Genomic DNA, 20698 nt, shown 5'->3' with positions numbered 1-20698 from the left:
AAGTGACAAGGGCCATACATCGTTCCAATTGATGTACGGGCAGGAAGTTGTGGTCCCTGTCAAGTACATGGTTATGAGCTTGAGAATTTCTATGGAGCACTGGCTTGGTGACATTGAGAGTTTGAAAGAATGACTCTTCACCTTTAACAAGTTGGACGAGCAAAGGATATTGGCACAATGGGCCATTGAGACCATGCAACGCCAACAGATGTTTTGGCATGACAAGCACCTCAGGAAAATGAACTTTTGGCCAATGCACTTGGCTCTAAAATATAATGGTCGTACTGAGATCAAGCCCGAGAAGTTTAAAGTCGTTGGCAAGGACCGTATAAAATAAGGGGCGTTGGTGAGAATGGAGCAATCAAATTGCCAACGTTGGACGACAAACCCATCCGAGACCTTGTAAACGGATCCAAACTTATGGTGTATCAGGAGAGAAAAGGACACACTTTGGCAATCAATATTTTGGGATATGCAACCCGGGGAGGTTGGACAGTAGGAAGAGATGAAGAATTGGGGGACCCTATCATAATAGAACAACCATTTGCCCTAGAAGACTGGGTTGAGGCAAGAGATAACAAACTGGTAGAGGAGAGAGTGGCAAGAAAGCATGTAGAAGGCATTGTTGTGCCATGTATCCAAAAACATCTCACCAATGCTTTCATTGGCACATCTACGCTTTGGATCTGGCTATTGGAGACAGATAGCACCTTACGAAGGAGTGTGCCAGGGATACTTGGCCTATGTCATTGACGAGGGAGCTGAGAGAAAACGAAAGGAAGAGCAAGCCACGAAAGAGGTGGAACCCGAAGATGATTTTGAAGAAATTGACCTGGAGGAACATGGACAGATGATTGGACCATGTCTAAAAGCAGTAATAAAGGAAGTCGACTTGTTTATTGCTGAGCGAGATGGATACAATGAAGATATTATCAAATCTTGCATCAAGAATGACAGAGAACCCCCATCGCTACTGACCTCGAACTCACTATGGCGAGCATCCGGCAACGCCACTAGAGATCAATGACTAGGTCATGACATGGTACCAACAATATGGAAGCCGATATGTTGACATACGTTATAAAGGTATTTGGCTTGCCCCTCTACTTGATAATTTTTTTGATTTGGCGTATATTAGTACTTGTGAAGACGAATGTTATAAACGATCATCGAATACTTGTTTATGGTGGCATGCCTCCTAGGTAAAAGTTTGACCACCAGATGGGCATAGGGGAATAAAGAGGAAGGTTGATATGACGACAATAAACAGACTAAAAAGTAGAAAATAGAAAAAAGCAGAATATTCAACAAATTTAAAATATTAAAGTGCAAAAGTTTTTTCGAAGCAATAAGGTTGGAAAAAATAAATCTGAAGTGGAAAAAAAAAAGAAAACAAATTGGAAGAAGCAAGTTTTTACCAAAATATTGAAACTAGAAAATATTATTATGTGGGCAGGAATAAAAAGGGAAAAGGAAAAATAAAAAGAAGGTTACAAATAAAACTTATTGAAAATTTAAAAAGAAAAAGAGGGGGGAATATAAGAATGCGAAAAGTATTTTTCAAAGCGAGTTTAATAAAGTATTTGATTAAAGCACTCACCACAAACAAAAAAGACACTTATAAATCTATTGGGCCAATTTATTTTACCTCATCAAGAGTAAAAGTACCAAGAGTCCACTTGACATGGTTACGAGTGGCAAGTTTGGCAGGGAAAAGCTGGAAGAAACCATGCAGACAAGAAGGGCAGGGATGTTCGTACGCCAACTGTAATGTCCCCATTTGGGAATTCCCTTAATTTAATTCTCAAACAACAATTCCAACTTAAGGTGAGAACTGTAATATAAAACTTACCCAAACTGAAGACATTTTATTATGATATTTAGCTTAAAATTTTAAGAATAGTTTGGAGGGTAGAACTTATCTTTGATAAGATTCTCTATTTTGACAATGGGAGAAATGCTAAGACTGATAGGATCCATGATGTCTGCAGATCTGAAAATGTTGCTCCTGATTAATGCTTCTAAAATCCTGCGATATAATTAAATATATGCACACTATTTTTAAGAAGCCATATCTGATATGGTATCAACTTCCCTTATGCTTCTAAGAATAACTCCTTGCTGCTCCGTGAGTACTCCATAGTGGGAATATCATCAATATATATTCCATTCCTCCCCCCTTTCCCCTTCTCCATTTTAAACTTCCCACAAGGGTTGATTCTCTTAGGGACATCTCTTTTGATAAATGCACGTAACTCTCCATCTGATCGTACCCTTTCTTTGGACAATGTATCTCATAGACAAAACATTTTTATTTATTAATTCCTGGTTATGGATCGAGCCCTTCCATTGGTGGTTATCATCCTTAACCAAACATCGCACCATTTTAATGTTTGCGTTATTTGATTACTCATTATAATTGCTGTTTTATGCTGATAATAAACTGCCAGCAAATGGTGTTAATATTCTACTATAGTCGCTGTAGATATCTTAGCAAATCTGATACAGTCAGGTCGCTACTTTCATATGGATTGCTGAGTATATTATCCCGCCACTTTGATTTATACATCTCTGCCATTGATAATGATAAGTGCACTACTCTTCAATGTCATGACTATGCATGCTTATTCGGTAATTCGTATCATTGAAAAGTCCGATAACTTCTTAATGAAGTCGGCTGCCCATTAAGAAAATCTCCAACCAAAGAAGTCGCTCCTCTCTATCACCTTACCAATCATGGCCCTATATATTCGTCCAAGGTGAACTGTCTCATAGGCAACTGCCCATATGAACCATCCCAATTCCGTAAAAGAGACTTCTATCCCCCTCAACGAATCATGGAAATGTCTTCTTATATCAATGTTTAAGACTGAGTCGTCATATTGGACAAGACATGTCTCATCCCCTCTGGTAATCGCCACTCTCTATAACAGCTTCTAATCAGATCGGTTTCTATATTTGTCTAACGCACCCCTTCATTAATCATAGCATTTTCTTGTCTTAATGCTAATTGATCAGACTCGTATTCTAATCACCTCCTTTCATTCTCCTTTCATTAACTAAGTGATTGGATTCCAGATCGTACCCTTCCATTATAGTTATCATGTCCTTAAGTCAACACTCTTAAGATCATATCACTTCTTTGATGAGAATGATATTCCTTCTTAGTTTTCCTGAAATAAATAAAATAAATAAATAATTAATACATTAAGTAAATAATCAACATCACCATATTTGCTTATAATTTATCTAATATAATATTAATGTAAATATTACAAGAATATTGTCATTGATAAATAAATATTTAATAATTTCAAATATTCGTTCATTGATAAATATTATATTATATTATATTAATTAATAAATAACAATTGCTTCATATATATCAATCAAGGAGGGGACATGACACCAACTTGCAATGTTCGGATGACATCTCTAGAGGTTTGTATTGCATCTTTAGAAGTTTGTAGGGTTCCAATCAAAAGTGCACAAGGTTGTATGGTGGAGGAGTTGTAGGGTATGGGGAAGGTTGTACGAGTCATATGGCACAAAGACATTTATTGGATTATTATAGGGGAAGAGTATTTGGTCGTTTGACAAGGAGGAAATTTAAAGGCTGTATAGGAAGGCAGAGAGGAAACCATACGGACAAGAAATGACTTGTGCTAGGAGATTAGGGCATATGGAAATACATACAAAGACAATTTCATCAAACATAGGGCCGTATGTGGTAAGGAATAGATCATACAAAGGCAATTTCATCAAGTTGTACATAAGTGAAAAGAGTCTGTACCATGGTGAAAACAAGCTGTACATGAGTGACAAGAGTTTGTAAGGGGTTGTTGGATGTACGTCGTACAAGTGCAAGGAGAAAGAAAACAAGCAGCACATGGTGAGAGTGTCCATGGTATTTGAGAGGTATTATTCTAATGACCTATGAGAATATAAAGTTGAGGTCGAAGGTTAGCATTCATTATCAACATTGGCCCCAATAATAGTGAGTAGCACTAAAGGGAAGCAACCTTCTTGACCCCAAAGTGTAGGAGGAAAGTAGAGAAATGATGATATAGTCATAACTGATTCCCTTATTGGGAAGAAATTATAGGAAGCGAATGCAGGAGTTGGTTGTAGAGTACCGAGGAAGATCATTTGTTGAAGCTCACACTTTGTCATGCGCAAATGGACAAAGCAGTCCAACTACTATTTTTCAACTTGAAGGAGTTTGAGCCTTACCTGTGTGCCATAGTTGCTTGGTATAAGCAGGTCAGATGGGAATCCATCATCAACTACCACGGTTACTAGGTGACAATTTTCTACTAGCTCTTTGACTTCATCAAGGTATTGGGCATACCCTTGAAGGGGAGTTATGTGGGGAAACTAAAGAAAGTCAGCCCCGAGCGCAAAGGAGCACTTACCTAGCATGTGTGCAGGGAAGATTTGATAGAGGAGGAATGTGAAGAGATTTGGGGCTGAGGAGGAAACAGAGGGTTAAAGAACTTCCTGTCTACAACATAATGGTGGTGTATTTTGGACCTCCTTAAGTGTCGGTTAATGGGTGTCAATCATGCTTTTGATGTGGCTATTTGGATGATCGACTCTATGATCCAACTTAGCATGGGAAATGTGTATAATTGGGCACAAGGACTCTTCAAAAGAATTCATGACTTCTCAGTCTCAAGCACAAGGCCTTTTACATGACCCAACATGCCAAATTTTACTAGGCAAATTTGGGCATTCAGGTGGTTGGCGAGGAGGTCGTTCAATCAAATATGCCTTTGCCAAGGAAATGAAAGCACCAAATAGAGAGTAGTGAAGTCTCGACGATTGCAGTCTCATCATTTAGTGATGATCACTGTAGGGATTGATAGCCTTGAGCATTCCACTTCAAACGAGGATTTGATAGAGGCATATTTAGTTCCAGTGCGCCAACACCTCTAGCAATGATTGCCATCATCACATTTGTGTTGGCCAAACATTCGCCTGCCATGCTCTCCAAAGTTTCTACACGTGTGGAAGTAGTTGCCATAACAGTGACAGTTGTTGCCATGGTGTTAGTTGTTGTGCCGCTACCAACTGTTGTAGTGTTGTTAGTTGTCGAGATGACACCACTAGAGGAGGTTGGTGCCATCAGGGTGGTCAAGTGGCATCAATTGCACCACCACTGCGATCCCCAACTCTCTTGGAAGAGGACTTGAATTCATTGCTCGTTGAAGGAGCAAAGCACTTGACAGTTGGAAAAGAGGTAGAATAGGGAGTTGAGTGGGAAGAAGAGTGATTGGCACTTGTAGGGGAACTAGTGGAGATGGTTCATATTGTTGCGACATTGGCTGAGCCCATGGTGAATTGGCCTAATAGTTTGGCGAATAGGAGGGTGCTACTATATCGCAGCTTGAAAGGCCTAAGACCTCAGATGGTGAGGATTTCGACGACTCCTCTAGTGAGGACAAGATCGAGGGGATGCACATACAAATTTCTAAACTTGATCCCCATGATGTACTTGGCATAGTGCAAAGGTACCTATTAGAGTTAGAGGATATAGCCTTGGTCATGCATGAAGTGGCCGAAGTCTCCCAAAAGATGGATATTGGTCTTGCTCCATTTGTGGTCATTGAAGTTGAGAAAATTCTTGCATTTATGCAAGTAGATTGTGAGGGGGAGTTCTTTTGTTGCTTTGTATCTCATGGATGGCCCACAGTAGAGAACTCAATCATTCTGGTAGTATGGCACCCATCCCGTCCTAGCACGGCCGGAAGGCATGGCCGAGTGCACACTACACTCCACAATATGGAGGCATGCTTCCAAACGTATTCTAGAGGATGAAGAGGGTGACTACTTCTATGGAGGAAGCTCATACAACCAGGGTGAATGCACCTAGTCAGCAAAAGTTGTAAATATAAGCATTTCTCGAGAGTAGCTAGCCCATCAAACTCAACTCACCATTGTAGAGCGTGAGCGTCGTATGGCTTTGGAGACCACCTTGGCTGAGAGGGAAACACAGTTGCGTGAGCAAGAGAGTCGTTTGGAGCAAAAAAAGGCATAGTTGGTAGAGAAGGATGCCAAGTTGGCAGCCCAAGAGTAGCAATAGAAGGCTGTAGCTCAGGAGTTGGAGTAGACTGAGCGTGACCTGATGGAGGCAACTCACATGTTGAAGGGGTCACGAGAACATGAGCTTGTGGCAAAACGAGACTTGAAGATCCGCATGGAGCAAGTGTAGTGCCTTTGTCAACGACTTCACTTTCGGTGCCACATCCTCTCACCCCTCCTTAGTAGTTTGCTATTGTACATAGCCTTGTTTTTATTCCGTTGCCTAGAAGACTACTTTTTCGGGGGGGGGCAGCTAAATAATTTGGTAGCCAAGGTGTTAACTATATAAGTATTAGTCGGGTACATTATGCAATGTTGTCATTTGTTCTTGATAGGTAGCTTGGTTTGGTAGTTCCTGGTGATTGGTAATCTTAACCAACCGTCAGATGGTATTTATTGTTCTCATTTTGTCGCGTCGGGAACTAGTTGATCATTGTACACATTGCATATGGTAATGATACATCTTTTTAAAACTTTATTGTCTTGGCATTGTTATACTCTGTTATTTTATGTTTTGTAAATGATATCACCGATTACTCTGTATGATAATTAACATCACTCTACAAGAGTAAACAACAATACTTTGGTTTTCTTTATGTTAGTTCTAACACAAGCCTTACAGTTTGCATCTAATTTCTCTCAATTGCTTTCAAATTTTGACAAATCAAATGAGAGAAACCAGCTGAATTATGAGTGAAATTAGATGAAGGTATCTGTAATTTTGCAGGCATCAATTTTTGCTGGTTTAGCTGTTTAGTCAACATGATTTATTTTTTAATAATGAAATGCGATGTCATGGCAGACGTGGTCGAAGAGGTAGTTAATAAAAAGTAGAAAATAAAATTGAAGCTTTTGATCAGAAATAGGTATTTCATACACAATGAGAAAGGCTTTGACTTGCCTTCCATACAAATTCGGTTTCATTCTTGAATAGTAAATGATATTCTAGTGTTTTTGAATCTTTTTGTTTCTTTCAAAGTTGACAAGGTTTAATCTTTTTAACCATTCAATTCATATGTGAGTTGGGTTCAAAACATTGGGAAACAACTTTTTACTCCAAATGTTGTGAGCATATGAAATTTGTTAAGAGATGGATCTATTATGAGAGGATGGGAATTAGGCAATAAACACAAGCTATTTGATATATCAATAGCATATCTCAGTAGCTATGTCATGTTTAGATTAGTTATGAAGAACATGTAAATGTGAACTGAGCTTTGAACTAGATATTCTATCAAGGGAGTGTGATACCTTTTAGACTGTGAAACTCAAGGACACGTCCCCGATCTGAAAAACCTCATCCCCTTATCAGGGACGTAGGGACAGCCAAGGGACTTTCAATATATGGAAAAAACATTGGAAAGAAGAAAGAGGAAGGTGAGTGGTAGTGACAAGGAATGATCAGTCAAAGCTATGTTTAATGTGCAAGCACAAGAAGCTATCGAGTGTTCCATTGCCAAATTATTTTTTGCTAATGCCATCCCATTTTGTGTGGCCTATTCCACTTACTTCAAAACAAATGATTAGAGATGTAGCCACTATTGGTCCTTAATTCGTACCTCGTGGAGATCATAAGTTGTGGACTACTTTCCTAGACAAAGAATATTCCAAGGTTAGTGTGCTAAGGGAGGATATGAGGTTAACTTGGATGAGGTTTGGTTGCTCTTTATGATGGATGGGTGGACTGATGTTAGAAATCAGCCATTGATCAATATCATTGTCACATGCCTTGTTGGTTCTAATTTTCCAAAGCCATGGATTGTTGAGGGAAGCATAAGGATGTAGAATTCCAATTTCGCATTTTGAGAGATGCTATAGAGGAGGTTGGGGTTGCTACTGTTGTACTCGTTATCACTGATTCAACACGTGTGTACAAATCAGCTGGTTTGATGGTGGAGGGTGCTTACAAACACATCTTTTGGACCCTATGTTGTGTTCATGTTGAAAGACATAGGAAAAATAGATTGGGGGAAGCAAGTGGTGACAAAAGCTAGAGACATTCAAATGCTCATTTGCAACCACCACAACTCACATGCTTTCGTTAGATCATTTTCAAAGGAGTTCCTCAAACCCGTTGAGACAAGGTATGCCTCTTACTTAATTTTGTTTCTAACTTTAAATATATGGGAACATTGGAAAGAGGAAAGAGGAAGGTGAGTGGTAGTGACAAGGGAGGATTAGTTGAAGCTATGTGTAATATGCAAGCATGAGAAGCTATTGAGTGTTCCATTGCCAAATTCTATTTTGGTTATGGCATCCCATTTCGTGTGGCTCGTTCCACTTACTTCAAACAAATGATTAGTGATGTAGCCACTTTTGATACTTCATTCGTATCCCTTGGAGATCATAAGCTATGAACTACCCTCCTAAACTAAGAGTATTCTAAGGTTAATGTGCTAATGAAGGATATGACCTTAACTTGGATGAGGTTTGGTTGATCTATTGTGATGGATGGTTGGACTGATGTGAGAAATCAACCACTTATCAATATCATTGTCACATGCCTTGCTGGTTCTTATTTTCTCAAAGTTGTGATTGTTTAGGGAAGCATAAGGATGTGAAATTTCATTTTAGTATTTTGAGAGATGCCATAAAGGAGGTTGGGGTTTCTAATGTTGAACAAATGATCACCAATTCAGCATGTGTGTGCAAATTAGTTGGTTTGATGGTGGAGGGTGCTTACAAGCACATCTTTTGGACCCCGTGTTGTGTTCATGCATTGAACAATGCATTGAAAGACATAGGAAAAATAGATTGGGTGAAGCAAGTGGTGGCAAAAGCTAGAGGCATTCATGTTCATTTGCAACCACCGCACCTCACTTGCTCTCATTAGATCATTTTCAAAGGAGTTCTCCAAACCCGTTGAGACAAGTTATGCGACTTCATTTTGTTTCAAACTTTCAATGTATGGAAACATTGGAAAATCAAAATTTTGAAACTTCAAACATTTATATTCCAATTACATTGAGCCTTATATTGCTTTTAAATTTTTAATGGATATAGGTATGCTACTTCATCTTGTTGGAGAGGATGCTTGAGGTGCATGAGCCTCTACAATTGATGGTGGTGAATCCTTAGTGGGCTATATGACTTAATTCAAGCTCTACTCATTGAAAATCCATCAAACAAAAGATCTCTGATGACAATGGGTGGTCCCCTGTGAGTTGGAGAGGATGCTTGAGGTGCATGAGCCTCTATAGTTGATGGTGGTGAATCCTTAGTGGGCGAGAGGGCGTAATTTAAGATCTACTCAAGGAAAATCCATTAAACAAAAGAACCTTGATGACAATTGGTGGTCCACTGTCAGGTAAGACCTTGCTGATTTTATTAAAAAATAAATAGTGCTGATTTTCATATTAAATTTCTAATTTTAATATTTTTAACTTTTTGTTTGCATTTTAATTTTGTAGATATTTTTGCTCTTTCATCTCACCTATTTTAGATGTCATTAGATATACTGGTATAGACTCTCCCAGTCTTGAAAAGATATATGAAACATTTGATAGTATGCTTGGGAAGACACAACAAACAATTTTGGTTAAGGATCCTACTTTGGGGTTATATGAGCAACATATTAGGCCTCATTGTGATGCAAAGGTGGAACACAATGAACACCCCGCTTCATATGGCAGCCAATGCCCTAAAACCTAAATGGTATTTAGGAAGGGATGGAAGGGTGCCTCCATGTGATGACCAAGAGGTTTTAGATGGGTTCACACAGACCATTGATAAGGTGTATCCAAAGGAGCAAGCTTCCATATTTCGCACACAATTCCTTGAGTTTACAAATCTTCGTGGTCCTACATTGAGTAAACCACAAGCAAGGTTGGATAGAATTATATTAGCTCAAGAAGACGCTATTGGATGGTGGACATGGCACGAGAGGGATACACACCACAATTGAAGTTGCTTGCCACTCGCCTCCTTTCAAAAGTTGCTAGTTCCTTTGTTGCAGAGAGGAATTGGTCCACATATGACTTTATCTAGTCCATCAAGAGGAATAGACTTACCTCTAGACAATCGAAGAAGCTAGTGGCCATGCATAGTGCTCTTCATTTTCAAGATCATCAGGCTCCAGATTATTGACAAACTCCAGCTTTATGATGGGATGTTGATCCCAGATGTGACCTAGGTTGATAAAGAGGAGACATTGGAGGATTGTTTGGGATTCTATCGGATGAGGTGGACGTGGACCATGACAGTTATAGAGACTCAGAGGAGCATTCTAATTTTGATGTAGTGTTAGTAGATGCAGATTAGGGGAAGCAGTGTATTTTGTTTTTTTGTATTTTCATATCGTAGCCTTTGGACATTGTGTATGCTATTTTTATTACATCACATGCATATTGACAATGAATTTTGAGTTATGAATGTATATTGAGTATTGACAATGAATCTTGAACAAAAATGTTGTATGTTAAAACTTACGGTTCTAAAATGTTTTTATATGAATAAATGTATATATGCATGCTTTATCCATGTTTTTATATGAACATTTAAAATTTTCCTTATATTTAATATAGCTATCTCCTAGCCATCCCCAAAATTGGCAAAAATTATGCTGTCTCCCTATATATTTTAAATTTTCCCTAAATTTTCCCTATATGCTGTTCTGGAAACTCAGGGTATCGTAGCTTTTAGATCAATAGGCTACTAGGTGACAGACCAGAAGCAAAATTATTCTATTACTTATTTTGAAATCAAATTTCTTATCTTAATAGTTTCTGTAGAAGGTTATTCTTTCTTTAACACAATCTGCAATTCTTTTCCTCATAGAATGGTCTGGAGAGGTTCGTGCAGTCACCTACTCAAATGATGGCAAATCTGTTTCAGTAGTTTATCGTGTGACAATCTATGGAGCTGATGGTGAGGTAATTAATAAAAGCCAATCTCTTTTTTTTCCAACAATGCACACAGAAATACTAGTTTCCTGCAGGTGCGTCTAATAGTTATTTTGTTGCAAAATATTTGTGAAAACTGTAATAGATTTCTTACTATTCCAAATATGCACAAATCCTGAAATAATACATAATTTTCATCATGTCATCAGTGAATTTTTATTTTTTTTGGTGCCGCATTAATAGAATCTCATGTTTATTTTGAACAGGCACATCGAGAATCAATTGGCACAGCTTCCATGAATGAGACAGATCGTGGAGATCCTGTACAAAAAGCTGAATCAATGGCATTCCGTCGTGCATGTGCTCGTTTTGGCCTTGGGCTTCATCTTTATCATGAAGAGTTGAATTAATATGCAGAGAGCTTTGGCTATGGACAGCTTCATATTTTATTTCCACAATTTTTGCAGTTTTGAATCATGCTTTATTTCCACTATAATATTATGATAGAATGATAAAATTATGTATTGTACATAATTAGCTTGCACTTTGTTATGTCATTAGGAGTAAAGATACAGCTTGCAGATGATAAGCGCTCCATTTTGAAACAAGTTGACCAGTCTTGCAATGCTGCATTGGATTGGATTTCAGCTAGTTTATGGATTTCAAGAATGGCTCAAGTCGGAGCCAAATGCTGTCTATATATACCTGTCCATGAAAAGAACACTAAACTTTGTTTGTTTAGATCCTAATTCTTAAAGTTCTATGAAATAAAAATTTCAGAGGACGTGTTTGGTTTCTTTTCAAATTGGTTGAGTGTGGTTTGAATACTGAGCATGATCTTGTTAAATGAGTGTCTTATCTAATCAGATAGTATAGGCCTTGAATCTAATGTAGGGCTTGTGTTACTGTGATTTTATTGTAAATTTTAGGAACCAACTTTAATTTCTTGATCAGAATAGAAAGATTCCTACAAGATGCCACCTTTTTTTTGGCCAATACTACTTTTGAATGTGGTGGCAGGAATTAATTCTACGCGGATGGAAATACTCTGAACCAATTTGGATTTTTGTTCAAACTTTCCTCTTGGCAAGCATAATCATTGATTCTAATTATCTATTAACATATCATGCGATAATAAATTCACAAATCATCTTCAAATTCACCACATACATGTTTATTGGTTCCGGGCAGGCAGGTTACTATTGCAATTGTTCAGTTTTTACCGCATGACTAATTCTTTGCATTTCCAACCAATTACAATTCATTGATTTTCTGTGTCAAATTCCACTGCAATGTTTGAAATACAAACATTAAACTTTTAACGAATAATAATGAAGAAATGATTTGGTTACATCCTAATTGGCTGAAATATTTTTGTTCCTGAATGTCAAAGTGCAATGAGGCTAAATATTTTGACACATGGCCTATTTGGCAACTGTAATGGTCTTACTGCTCGTTGAACATGTGTCATGCTATGCACTATCGTCAAATAACCTTTAATTGGGTCTTGTTTGACATTGGATCGTTATCGAGGCCCATCCTTGCAGTAGGTGTAGCTACGTGGAAGCACAGACTTGTTCAATGGACACAATAAACAATATGGGAACTATGAGCACACATTTTGCAGATCAATGGATGATGACAGAACTGCAGGGAACTCATTGGCTATGGAACAATGTTGTGATGGATTGTTTAGCATGCTACCATGCTACACAAACAAAATAGATAATGCAAACATTATGGTGACTCTTTAACCAGCCTGTGCATGGTGGTATCCCTTTTTGAATTGCGCTTGGAAGGTTATGTGCTCATGCAGCTACCCCTTGGATAGTGCGAACAGGTCAATCTCACTCTTATTTGCTTGCCTTGGAAGATTGCTTAAGAGCTCTGTAGATACAAGTCACATTGTAGAACAGTAGGGAATGCAATTAATTTTAATGGATGTCAGTGCAATGCTTTGAAATATTTGGCGCAAAAATGATAATTTTGTCTTTTTGACTAGCATGATATTACGAAGGATTGGCATAGTAGAGGGAAGGATGCAAAGGGAATATTAAGCGTTTATTTCAATGTTAAATCGCTTCAAATTCAATGGTGTAACATAATCCCTCGAGAAGCTATGGCTGGGGCAACATTACCTGAACAATGTGCTTAGTTTAGCATAAGCGATTTACACTAGGAGGATATTTGACCCCGACATGGAACTGTGGATATTTGTCCCCGACATGGAACCACCAAAACGGTTGCAAACAAAACAAATCTTGTGGCTCTCAATATTTTGAAGAAGAGAATAGAATTGAAGATTTTTAACGAAGTCTATGATACAGTAGGCCTGGCTGATTTTGCTTTGAAGTGCCAAATTGTTATTCAATTTTATAGTGAGCTCTTCTATTGTTTCAACTATCTTTTGTTGAATAGATCTTGAAATGAAGTTGCTGCTAACTTGTATACATGACTTGGATGCCGCAAGTTTTACATTTGAAAAAAAAAGTGCTTCTTTGTTACTATTGTCCCAACTATGTGAAAGAATCTACTCTTTTCTTATACCTATTTTAACCTTTTCTATCTACTTGTTTCACATTTAAGACAATGGAAGCTAGTCCTCAATTGAGTTATGAGAATCTTTGTTCATCATGGAAAATTGACCTCTTAATAGGCCTTTTGTTGATGATCAGAGAACGAGTTAAATTTCTTTATGTAATACTTTTTTTCTTTCTAACGCCTTTTTCCATAGATTAATGAAATTTATCTATAATGTCTTTATTTCTTTGCAATTGTTAACACAAGCATTCAAGTGAATTTGCCATTTGTTTATCTCCTTGTAGATTTGTCCCATCTATTATTTTGTTTCTTTCATTTAAGACATTTTTAAAGACAATATTGGGCCAATAATTTGTATCTATTTGTTCATTTTTTTTCGAATAGCTTAGGAGACATGATAGTGAAGGCTTCAATAGAAATTATACTTGATTTAGCTAGAAGAATCTTATAGAGGAACAAAATTTTACCTTGAATTTGCTTGTGACCACACATTTTTGGGTTTCTCTATGTACATCCATTTGGTGTTTGAAGTACTATTAGCCCATATCTCACACCCATAAAGCAACACCATAATCATGAATAGCCTAAACAAAGTTTGAATAGTTTTCCAATCACATAACTTTTTCTCTTTGCATCTATTCTGAAGGGCAAAAATTGTAATGCTCCCAGTCTCCTAATACCTTTCTCAACCTCTTGTAAAATGAATAATTTTGTTGTTGTGTTGACCTTGGTGGGAGGGGGTAGAAGATTGAACCCTTGATCAACTTTTGCTCATACAATTGTTTTGCATCTTCAAATCATTGAGTGGATAAGTTCTTTTCATTTGTTCTCTTTTTTTATTGAAGTTGCCTAAAAATAGTTTTCGGTTATTTTTCCATGTGTTAACTCCTCTCTTTGTATTTATGAACACCCCTTTTTTTTGTTTACAATATGTTTGTATAACTTTGTGTCCTCATCTTTGCCTAGCTCCAAGAGTTTTCCTTCAACTTTGCAATCCTTATGAAACCATGCATTTGTTGAAAAAATAATTTGTTCTCTTCTTGTTCTTTGTCCTTTTACAAATCTCACGAGCCCTTTAATTATGCCCGCTAGCTCCTACCTTTTTAGACTTATTATTATTTTTTCATTTCTTCTATTTTGTATTACTTGCCTATGATTCCACGATTATCTCACATATTTCTTGGGATTAAAGAATTTTGGTTGTTGAGTTTGGTGGGTGAGTTGTTCCTAAATCATATGTTGATTTTTTTTGGCCAAGATTGCAAAACTCTTAGTGCATTATGGTTTAATTTTAGAGCACCAAAGGGATTTTCAATCATAATCTCCATTATCTTATCAATTAGGTTTTGTGAACAAATGGTATAATTAACAACAAATGTTCTTCCATTTGTCAATGTCTTTACAAATTATCAAGTCAAAAGCACTCTATGAAGAAATACGTCTTTACCAAAATGCTTAATATCATCATTATACATCGATTTTCATTTTCAATAAGCCATAAAGGATATTTACACTCCTTGTTGCATAAGATTCTCATTTGTTCATTAGTTATTCTTACATTGAAGTCACCTAATAGAAGAATTTTCTTTTTATGGGAGATGGATGAAATGACTTTTTTTGGTTTTGCAAAAAGGTATTTGACACTTGAGGGGCAAAATATCATGTTGCAATTTTTATGTGCTTGGCATTTTCAAAAAAATTAACCTAGGTATATATTCTTATTTGGGTCTTTTTTAAAGAGTTGTTAAAGAATGTTCTATACCATGCAAGTTGGTTGAAGATCATAGCCACCCAAGATCTAGGCATTCCATGAAAGCATAAGAGAGATCAACAATGAGAGAATAATGCTATAATGTGTGTGTGTGTGAGAGAGATAGAGAGAGAGAGATTACAAAGGGGGCTCCTTGATTATGTAAGCTAAGGTAAACATGCTTCGTTTACTAAGACCATTTTACCACCATAGCCTTTGCCATTTCTAGTTGTATCATTCCAAATTTCTAATTTTGTTTATCCTTCAAAAGTGTTGTCTTTCACCCATTGTATTCATGAGTTTCCACGAGACATGTTATGCTTACCATTTGCGATAAGACCCTAACCTAGGTCCCCTTCTCTATGGGCAATCTTTACAATTCCAACACATTAATTTTAAGTGGACCTAGGGGCCCTCTACTTGCTATTTGTTTTGTTTGTTTAGAAGCTAGTATTGCCTTCCATACTCATGAAAACAATTTTGGTAGGTCTAATGTCCTCATCATATAACTTTTCAACCCTTGCTTGGCAAATTTGTTACCTCAAATGCAACTTGTCCCTTCTAAAATCACTTAAAAGATTGAAAGTACTTTTAGTTTTGCTATACTCTCTTACTCCTCTAATAATTGTATATTTTACTCTTTTTTGTCTTTCCTTGTACTCTATTATCCTTTGCCTTATCCTTTCTAACTCCTCAACCAGACCTTTAATTGCTTGAGCTCATGATTTGATATCCTTACTTATTTCATTTTCCTCAAGTCCTCAATGTTTGTTTGTTTGTTTGTTGTAAGGATTGTGTTCCACCCTTTGCCATTTTTGAGTATATTTATATATTTATACTCATGCATGGATTGTCATTCATGATTCTCTCCTACAATCATTTGCAACGTTGCCACCTATTTCTTAAGTACTTTGTTTTCTTCTATTAAAGATTAGGTGTGTCACTATGCACCAATGAAACCTCTCGTCACTTAATTCTATATTTTCTTAGTCTATTTTTGACATTTAATAACTCACACATGAATTTGTTGACCAGGTAAGAGGAGCTGAGATGAGATCTTCCCCATGTAACATCTTGCCCTTCAAATTTATGTCACCTTAATTACCGGAGTTTTTATACTTTTGAATGTGTGCTAAAATTTCACCTTTTCAACCTCTCTTTGTTCCAATTTCAATTGAATTATCCATGTTTTAAAATACTCCAACATTATTTTACATTTGCCCACTCATTTTCCACTTTTGTGAGATAATGCAATTTTTACTTACCCTTGATGGTTTGCCCCTACAGACCAGACAATTTCGTTTTCAGATTTCAAATATGATGGTAGTTTGCATCCCATTGCAGATGTCCATGAAAATAGTGTGCAAAAGAGAAAGAAACAAAAAGTAAAAGTGAGAAAGGGATAGCAGCTGCAGAACAAAACAACGGCCTTAAAACCCTCGCCTAACTTGACCTACTGTGTCTGCATCATCTGGACCCATCTTCCACTTTCCGTAATTTCCTCGCTATATATAAATAGAAGACAGAGAGACAGACGTGATACATTTTGCCGCCATTGAGCACATTATAATATAAATCTGAGTGCATAAATTATTTCACGTCCCAAATCAACGGCTCTAAAAAAACCTTGAGATCCCCTTAAATTATTTTAAGGGCAAGCCAAAAAGAATGGACCCACCATATCAGAGTAGCCATAGGATACGTGGAGGCACTCGATTCGATGCTTATGTAACGTGGATTCACTTAATTTCTTACCATAATCACCGACTCTTAGTAGATGGCATTAAGATCTACGGTCTCGTGATAAGAGGGTGGAAAGGTGCAGGCTGCTACCCTGACCAATGAATCTTAGCCAACAAGAAATGGCCACGTCACACTTTAAATACCCTGAAAGCATTCTAACACACCTAAGATACTGGAGGTCTGTTTTTTTGGCAATCTACCCAGCACCCAAACTTTACCATTGATCTTATTTAATAATTAATTAAAAAAATTAACTTATTATATTTTAATTTTTAATTATTTAAAAATTACAATTAATGGTAAAGTTTGGGTGCTGGATAGACAATGGCGTTTTTTGGGTCTATGGATGGTTTATAATATATGGAACTATCTTGTACTTTCAATATGTAGAAGGTTACTGCAAATGTAAGAGTAGTGTATACTCTACTCTTTATAAGAGTTGAATATGTCCATCAAACTATCTTGTACTTTCAATATGTAGGAGGTACATAAGTGTACTGCAAATGTAAGAGTAGTGTATACTCTACTCCCTATAAGATTTGAACATGTCCATCATTGACGCAATTAATAAGACACATTGTGGATGACTATCAACTATCAGAAAATGGCTACATATATGTAATATCCCTTGATGTTATGTGACTGAAAGTGTAAGGAATATTGTCAACCAATTGTCTCATAACCTGCTCTTCTAGATTTTTGTCTGTATAACCGGCGTGTTATGCAATCTAGACAACTAGTATAACTTGTGTGTTATGCAGTTTTTTATTTGGCATATGACTAATGAAAAACTTCAGACTTCTTTAAGAGTATTAACTTGTAATATAGGAATCCAACTCAAGGAATATTGTCAAACACTTCACATACAAACACTCAGTTTGCTGGTCTGAGTTTTAGTCTCATATAATATTGTTTTAATGACTACACAACATCAAAATTAACTAGCAAATGATCTATGTGATGTCTAGACTTGAAGTATAATGCATGAATAACTTCTTTTTAACCCCTCCTATGCATATACATGACTTCTATAGGAGAAATGTGCATCTACAACCAAAAGAAGCTGCAATTCACTCCCCTTTATTATATGCAATCATCACTTACAAATGAACAAGTAGATGTTTGGCCCCTTGTTTTATATTCAATGGTATGTTCAGATTATTGGCACTACATCAACAACTTATATATGTATATATACATATATAAGTTGTTGATGTAGTGCCAACTTATATACATACATATATAAGTTGTTGATGTAGTGCCAACTTATATACATATATAAGTTGTTGATGTAGTGCCAATAATCTGAACATACCATTGAATATATATATGTTTAGTGTATTGTTAATCCATAAGAACCTGATGAGAGATGACGCCCTATACTAGAGATGAAGAAGCAAGCAAAATCCATTGAAAGAAGACCTCTTTGATGCCAAATCGACTCCTTCACAAAGTCGCCCTCGTTTCAGATGTGCTTCAGACTGAAGAAAATAATTGGCAGCCTCTATGAACCCCCTCAAACACCAAAAATGATCGCCAACCTTCCCCAAGGTGAGCGCTCTAATTAGGATATGAAATTGCTCCCCCAAACTGCTCAAATAAGTGAATACATGGGTCTCCCTTAGCTAGGTCCGTGGTCTGAAAATGTCTGAGATCATAACTCAAAATAAGAAGAATGTTGATAGCTCTTATCAACAGTATTGGTGAAGATTTGAATATCAAAAAAATATCTTCATTAAACTCCACTCGAACTCAAGCAAAACTTGGCCCTTGGACCCCAATGCAAACACAAATGAGATGACTGAAGTATCTGCTCCTCAAATGCAACCCTTCAAGAGATCTTTCACTCCCTTAGTTATGTTATCAATGGGAGTTTTCGTTCCCAAAGACCAAGATCTGCAGAAACCCCTTGGCTCCACAAAACTCAATCAATTCAAATATCAATTCCTGGCTACCAAGAAGCTGACCTAAACCTCTTTTTATACTTTTCCAACCCATCATCCAGAAGCTTCTAGAAATAGTATTATTTAATATTATTTCACTTAAGTCACTTTATGATATTATTTTAAATTAAGTCACTTTATTCAATTAATTAAATATAGTCATCTTTTAATTTTTAATTTATTTGACAACTTTATTAATAATTAACTTAATATTATTAATTAAAATAATTAGCTATGCTATCCATAAAAAAATATCAATAGTTTGGGCAACTTAATTAATTAAATTAATTAATTAATTCTTCTCCAAAATGGGGACATTACAATTTGCCCCTCCTGAAATTGCTTGTCCCCAAGCAATCTCAGCTGTAAAGAAAACTCTACTCCTCTTGGATCCCAAGGAAAAATATGTGTAATGTCCCTGTTATCACCAAAGAGCTCCTGTAACACTAATTGAATCTGGTGAATCAATTCAATCACGTCATCACGTGCCACAGGAGTATAAGCCTCATGAGGAAGCAAGTCAAGTAACTGACCATACTTGCTCCTAACCTCTGCACAAAGTGAGCCATCAAATAAACCATCCATCACATAATCACTACCCATCAAGTAGGTATGTCCCCACACACTCCCGTGCCACTGAATAGTTGATGTAGACCATGCCAAATCTGAAAGTGCATTGGAAACCAAAATAGGACAATGACTAACCCATGCAGAATCAAGGAGAATTGTGTCACCAATCAACAAGTAGATAGTTGGCTCATACTCCATCTATATGTCTTCTTTCGTTTGAAGCAAGAGTGATCGAAGATATGCTTCTCTTTGTTGTATTGCTTGATCTATATGATTGCAGCGCTCCTTGACCTTTTGTAAGTGTTGCCTTCTTTGGGCAGTTAGCAACTTAGCTTGCCTAGCTTTCCTTAACCACCCGTCACACATGCTTTGAGTCCTCTTTACATCTTCTATGTTATGATGCACAAAATCAAACCTTTTACTAGATGCATCATCAACCAATGACTCGTGTTCATCTTCCAAAATCTGAATGCCAACATTAAGTGACTCCATAACATTGTCTTCCCCATGATTAAAGGCTGCATCACCTTGAGGATGAAGAGATGTATCGTTGTTGTTATAACAATCAACACTATTATCATGCAGTTGTGTCACGCCTTCAACTCTTACTTGCACCTCCTTATTGGAAACTTCATTCTCAACATGTGCACTATGAATGCCAGCATTTGTAGACTTCTTTTTTTTGTCATTTCATGAGTTAAAGTTGCCAACTCATGAGAATGAGGAGGTAAACAACTAATGTCCAAGAACAAATCAATGATGATAGCATGCCATTACAAAATATTACCTTCATCATGAGTAACATTAGTGACTACTTCATCTTTCACATCCACCCAAGTTTGATGTGAACAATCAGAATGCTCATGATTTGAATTTGTCCCACCAAACCCATCTTTGGCACCCAATGCTTGAGTGTCATCTAGAGATGATTATGAGGTATCATCATTCCCATGATGAAGTGAAAAAGTGTCTATTGTCATCAGTATACCTATCATATTCTTCTAGTTTCACAAGTGCATTTCTGTTGGCATTTTCACCCTCAACACTTGAACTTGGTGATCCAACAGTTGGAGACTTGTCTTCACAAGTTCTCTCATGTATAAGAGCAGCAACCTCATAAGAATGAGGAGGAATATCACTGTCCCAATTCTAATTTTTGGAACCTTCTTTTTTATTGTAGTCATCAATTATTATCAACTCTTGATTTATCTCATCTTCTTCTCTAG

General features: G+C 36.8%; 1 protein-coding gene across 1 annotated transcript in view; it reads left to right on the top strand.

The window, feature by feature from the left end:
* Positions 1-11709, top strand: part of LOC131050360 (DNA repair RAD52-like protein 1, mitochondrial) — a 105657-nt gene extending 93948 nt beyond the window's left edge. Inside the window, exons 3-4 of the mRNA XM_057984522.2 lie at positions 10861-10955; positions 11192-11709. Of these exons, the coding sequence (XP_057840505.2) occupies positions 10861-10955; positions 11192-11335 (239 nt within the window). The 3' untranslated portion in view covers positions 11336-11709. The remainder of the gene's footprint in view (positions 1-10860; positions 10956-11191) is intronic.
* Positions 11710-20698: the final 8989 nt, after the last annotated feature.

This window comes from Cryptomeria japonica, chromosome 5, assembly GCF_030272615.1.
Source record: "Cryptomeria japonica chromosome 5, Sugi_1.0, whole genome shotgun sequence".
Lineage (NCBI taxonomy): Eukaryota > Viridiplantae > Streptophyta > Pinopsida > Cupressales > Cupressaceae > Cryptomeria > Cryptomeria japonica.
Note: the sequence above shows the minus strand (reverse complement) of the source record. Positions and strands in the feature narration are given on the sequence as shown.